General features: G+C 39.9%; 1 protein-coding gene across 7 annotated transcripts in view; it reads left to right on the forward strand.

Moving 5' to 3' along the window:
- Positions 1-1,960: 1,960 nt before the first annotated feature.
- LOC118340398 (cAMP-specific 3',5'-cyclic phosphodiesterase 7B-like) overlaps positions 1,961-6,003 on the forward strand; it is a 21,417-nt gene continuing 17,374 nt past the window's right edge. For 4 of the 7 annotated variants that reach the window (XM_035678329.1, XM_035678332.1, XM_035678328.1 and 1 more), the window contains exons 1-2: positions 2,207-2,288; positions 5,534-5,594. Coding sequence is in view for 4 of the 7 variants with exons in the window: in XM_035678328.1 (XP_035534221.1) it covers positions 2,268-2,288; positions 5,534-5,594 (82 nt within the window). In the remaining 3 variants the exon portion in view is untranslated. Of the gene's footprint in view, positions 2,289-5,531; positions 5,595-6,003 lie in introns of those variants that run through there. The other 3 variants (XM_035678327.1, XM_035678333.1, XM_035678330.1) reach the window with 3 other exon arrangements.

Below are 6,003 nucleotides of genomic sequence, written 5' to 3' on the forward strand. Positions count from 1 at the left end.
GGGTTTTAATATGTGCAAACTCAGCATATGGTGGCTGGATTTTTTTTCTTTTAAAAAATATACTTGCATAATAAAGTAAATGCCCATTGAAACTGCAGTAATAACATCCCTGTGTTCCAATATTGTGTTATCATGTTTAAACAACTGTTGCTGCAGCTTCTCTCTGTATTTCATTTTGATCTGGTTCCATAAAGGTACTTAAACTATACAAACCACCTAGTGTTCAATTGGATTTGACTGACAGCATTTGACATGTTACATGCCTTCATACACATGCAAGATAGTGACATTAGGTTTATTTTGTTATGAACAGCATGACACACTAATCAGACAGCACTAATCAGAGATTACACTGAACATTGAGGTTAAAACATCTCAGAAAAACACACACTGCATGTCTATGGGGATGCATTAATTTTTTTTTACACAAGCAGAAATCTTTTGGATGTTTGTCTTATCACAAATAAGAATGACCAACACTACATGTTGCTGATGCATACTAATGTTGTATGATACATACTCTGCAATGTAGCCCACGGCCATGCTGTATTTAGTTTCATCAAACATACATTTCACATCATATGGGATTTTCCAGAAGTTTTAAAATATTTAACAGACTCTAGTCTGGTTAATGTAGTTGGGAATAACTTCTTCTAAAACTACTTCTACTTAGTTTACCAAATTACTGTGTTTTTGCTTTCCCTGCAGAGCCAAATTACAAGACCTTTTCTGTTCCAAACACGGATATAAACAGTTGCCTAAACTATTAGACATTTAACTCTATATTAACACATTTCGCTTGAAGCCTGTTTTTTTTTTGTTTTCTTATGTAACGCGATGATGAGGAGTGTTATTTCACTAAACTTTGACAGATTCACTCTGCCATTTGGTCGACTTAGAAATAAATCCTGCTAGAATTTCTGCCTTTCCTGGGAACAAAACTGATGACATCTGTCTCCCAAGTCCTTGGGAGACAGATGTCATAAGAAGAAGCGCCAATATGTGCTCAAAATCTACAAAATGAAGGTTGAGTTCAACAAATGTGTTGTGAGTCCTTGGGAGGCAGAAATCACAATAAAATGCCTGTGTGTGTTTTCCACACTGATTGTTTGAACACAACTGATAACTACCACAAGATATAAAATTATTCAGAATAATAATTTGGATGGAAATTGCCAAATTCCATACACATATCGATCATGTTCATAAACACACAGAACTTTGAGAAAAGTTTGGACAACTGTGATCCTTACGTAATAAGAAGATCCATGACCGCCTGGTTGGTAGACAGCTTTCTTGTTAAAGCGAGGGTAGGTGATGTATTTCAGAAGCATTTTTTGGTTAAATCCTGGCAGCACTCATAGGCCTAAATCAAATGTTCCTGAAAAAGAAGAAAAAAAATCCGGTATCTGTGGTTGTCCAAGCCTGTAATAAGCCAATCATTTAATCTGGCCATAATAAAATAATTGGCTGGCCTACCTGTCTGTCTACCATTCATTTTATTTTCATTTTTATTTTATCTATTTGTTTTAATTTTTTTTTTTAATTCACCCTTTTGTTAGATTTGTTCTGGACCTTGGCACAGAAGAATTTCAATAGCCTATAGTTTGTCATGTGTGTACACAGGGTTGTTTTTGTGACAATAAACTTAATTTGATTTGATTTGAACAATGTACAGAGAATCTGAGAAATAATAGTGCGAACAGGGGCCCACAGCTCTTTTGCCCCCCCTAGTGACTTGATCCGGCCCTGGTCCCATGCCAGTAACAACCTTTTATTTGGGAAATACCCTTTGCAAACTATCTCCCTCCCGCTCAGTCTCATAGTAAAATACTCCAAAATAAATCACTATTTAATTGAGAACAACCAATTGTACTCAAAATCGGTGATTGTATCCAGCGCTGATTGGCCCACCTCTCCCCACAGGTCCCTCCCCTGTGATGCATCACGCAGCCCCTCTCCTCTCCTCTCTCTGCGGCTCACAACCAAGCACGCGGACCCTGGCGCGGCGGCGGCGGGCGGAAACTTCACCTTGCCTAGTCAGAAAGCCGACACCGTCCTTACAGTGCGAGTACGGGCGGGCACACACAACCGCGGGACGAGGATGAAATAGAAAGGTTTTTATGAACAGGTGTCAGTCGGGGAACAGTCACCTTTCGTCCTGCTGTGTACGGCTCACTCGTGCGCTTCCCGTGACATGACAACACTCCGCACGCGCCTGGTTCCGTCGCATTCACTCGCTGTCCACGAGCGGCCACGATGGTTAAATGTCCCTTTTAATGGTCGAGGTATGTAGACTGTAACTTTGCCGCTATACGGACCAGAAGGACACACACACACACACACTGGCTTGTACACACAGAGTTGTATTGGAAGAGGCCTGTCAAAACCTAACGAAAAACCATTCATTACATTCATAAAGTGTGCCTGTAAGGACCTATAAAGTGGCTTTAGTGCCCCTAAGAGAGTTCATAATGACCGAATTGTAGTCTACTTTGTGCGTGTCATGTGCTATATGGCGTTATTCCTATATGAATGTGGTAGCCTGGTATTGTCATAGGGGCTAAATGTTTTGATTCTAGGAAGTGAGTTTATTGTGACCTTGGTTTTTTATGATATAAGAATACTTTTTGGTGCACTCTAATTCATATATTGCCTCATCTATAAGCTGCAGTGGTGGGCTACAGTAGGCCGGGTGTATTATTGCAGTGTGTCACGTCATTGTATTGACAGAGCACATGTGGAGGGGGCAGGTGTGCAGTGGGGGGCAGGTGTGATACATTGGTTTAATGCTGCAGTGTACTTCTAAAGTGTAAACAGTTACACATGCTTATTAAGATATCTTAATGTACACAATATGTACAGAAAGTATATGTATGGTTGTGCCAGAACTTGATTGTGGAAACTAGGGAGTTTATTATTGTTAATATTATTTTACAGTGTAAGTACATGAGCATATTTGAGCATTAAATCTTATTGTTGACCTTAGAAGCAGTCGTTTGTGAGAAACCTCTTGATTTAAGGGTACACTGCCTAGCTTCTTTTTCAACAGGCTTTCAAACACAAAGTTTATTCTTGCACTTGGAAACACTTTAACTCAAGGTCTCACTTACTAGCTTTACACGTCTCAAGTTTGCTTGGTTGTCATGGAGATGGCTCTGGTGTCATCGCTCCCCTATTGTGTACCATAGGCAGTATTTACTTTAGTCTAGTATCAACATTTTGAATCAGGGCTGCACGATACGGTAAAAAAAAAAATCCTATTGCGATTATTTTGAAAGTTACTGATTGTTGTGATATGATTCATGATGAGTGGGGACGGGCATTTTTGCATCACAGGTTTCATTTTCACTGAAAAAACGATTAAAATCGTGAGGATGTGACATTTGTTGGGGTCTGTACAAAACAAGCTTGTTTTCTTACATGTGGAGAACAGGGGTTATAGGCCAGGGAGGCTCTGCAGCACTACAGCTCTTCATTATAATGTTGTTTTGTCACACATTTAACCTTTATCTGCTCTTCTCATTTGGATATAACAGCTTCTTTATCCCTTAGTATTCACGTTTCTTTCCGGAACATTTTAAATGGGAGTTTTAAAAGGGGTCTACAATTTATCAGCCTAATTTGAATCCCTTTGTAAACGTTTCTTTTTTGTGTGTGTGTAAATAGATTGCTATTTTTGTGTTTACACATGTGTTTTACAGCAGCAATGTGCATTATTTTCAGCAGGTGTTTGAATTGAAAGTTTGTTTCTGCTGCACACACACACACATTGTAGTAGCAGTACTCTATAATTTGTCAAAAACCTCTTCCAAATCCATTTTTTGCATCCTCTGGTGAACATACAGGATGGAGGGAACAGACCTGCCCAGTGTAAACTGTTTGACAGCAGCTGGCCATAAGCAAAGAGAAAGAGAGACTCGGACTATAGAGCTGTCCACTTGAGCTGAATAATGATGTGAGCACAGAGCTAGAGATCATGGAAAAAACATTTCACGGAGGGCGTCTCATAAACATGCCATAACCATGTGGGCTGGATGAGTGAAGCGTCATTGCCTCTGGTTTGTCTCCATCCACCCGTTTCCTGCCCGCCAGTAAACAGCAGCGTGCTAATTTAGACGTAAATCCACCTACTCAAGGTACACCTTTATGACTGTCTTCCTCCAGAGGGCACACTGAACACTGGAAGAGGAGGCAGTGTAAATAAGAAGAGATAACGTATGATCTGTTATGTGTCCATGTCTTCACCTTCCTTCCTCCTTTCTTCCTCTGCTTTCATGTTTCTCTAACGCAGCTCTGCTCGGCGCACTCAGTCCACTATGCACACAGATGTTGAGCCATTATCACTGTTATAGCCATTACTAGCCATTATAAATAGATGACCTCAATTGAAATGTACCGAGCTGAGCTGCAGCACAGGACTTGGGCTGTTATTGGGCTTAGGAACTGACCTCAGATCAGGGTGCAGTGGCTGATTACCACACTGCGGACGTAATTCAATTAATTTAACTCCTCAAAAAGAGATGGGCAAGGTGTTGCTGGTGATAAGCCAAGGCAAGACGCACAATTAGAGGCTTGATATGAATCAGAAGTAGAAGAAGCCAACCCATTAGTGGATTCATCAATCTGTCCACCGATGGATAAATTAAACTGTAACACTTTGGATATTCAGTTTACCATTGCAGTCATTTTTCTGCCAAACATTTGTAGATTCCAGCTGCTCAAATGGACTGATCTGGACTGCTGTTCTTTGTCATGTGATAGTTAATTGAATATTTTGGAACAAAACAAAACAAGGAAATGTAAAATGTCATCTTGATCTCTGGGAAATGGTCAAGGGCGTAATTAACAATTTTCTGAACATTTTATACACAAAACAATAATGAACATCATTTTGTTGCAGTCCCTAATTTTAGTTCATGGTTATATAACCAACTTTCAGTAACGATGGGGAATGTTTCACTGTGAACAGCCTTTAAGTAGGATCAGATTATGGTGGGAAAAGGATTGATCTATTATAGTATGTCTGTTAGCAGTATTTTCTAAAGAGAAAAAAGGAAAACACGTGAGTTAAACTTGAACACAAACACACCTTTGATAGAAAAAGGCTAAAAAAAAAGATGACTTATGACCCCGGGCCATGAGGACCAACCATGTGGAAGCATGTGATTAATGCCTAAATTGTTGCCAGTTTATGCCAGCGTGTTGCCTGACCCACTTTTCCAGTGTTGTTTGCCAACACACAGACCAGTCGACCTTTAAACAGGTTCCTCACAGGATGAATTACACCGATTTATATGCTACATTTAAATGGTTTTAATTGAATACCCACAATCATTTGGTCAGAATTAGTGCCCTGTATCCCAGAGGTTTCTGTGTGTGAAGCCTTGCAAAGAGGGTCACCATGACTTTTCACACACTTTCTATTTATTAGTGAGGTTCATTGATGCTCTTTGATAGCACTGGGTATTTTGGGGTGTTGTAATATTAATCTCAGCCTCTCTTTCTCTCTCCCTCTTTCTCTCGGCCACAGAGGTGTGGAGCCGTCGCATTTAAAAGGTCGGAGCAGAATGCCATACAAGTTCGCATGCTGGGTAAGAACGCAAACTGACCTGAATACCTCAGTGGAAAAGGTTCTAAAGATAAGTCAGCTGCAAATCGATAGTGTAAAATGTGTCCAAATATTTGGTGCCTCAGGCTGTCGCTAACCTTCGGTCCAGTGTAAAATCTGTCAAACACTATTTCTGCTATCTCTGTATACACTGTCCAGTTGAATGGCTCAACACATGAAGTTTCATAACTCTGGAAAAAGTCAAACTTGTTCTAACAGTGTTTTTACTCCAGTCATATTTTATGAAGAAGTGTCTGGACTCGAGACAGTGAAATGTAGCTGTTTATCATAACATTCTCAGACCTTGAAGACTAAAACCTTGAAATGTAGCTAAAGCAATTTTTTTTCTCTCCCCATATTGATGTCAAAGTTGTTTAAAAGTTCCCTGAAAA

Source organism: Morone saxatilis, unplaced genomic scaffold (genome assembly GCF_004916995.1).
Source record: "Morone saxatilis isolate NCDOM2014 unplaced genomic scaffold, NCSU_SB_2.0 Contig7, whole genome shotgun sequence".
NCBI lineage: Eukaryota > Metazoa > Chordata > Actinopteri > Moronidae > Morone > Morone saxatilis.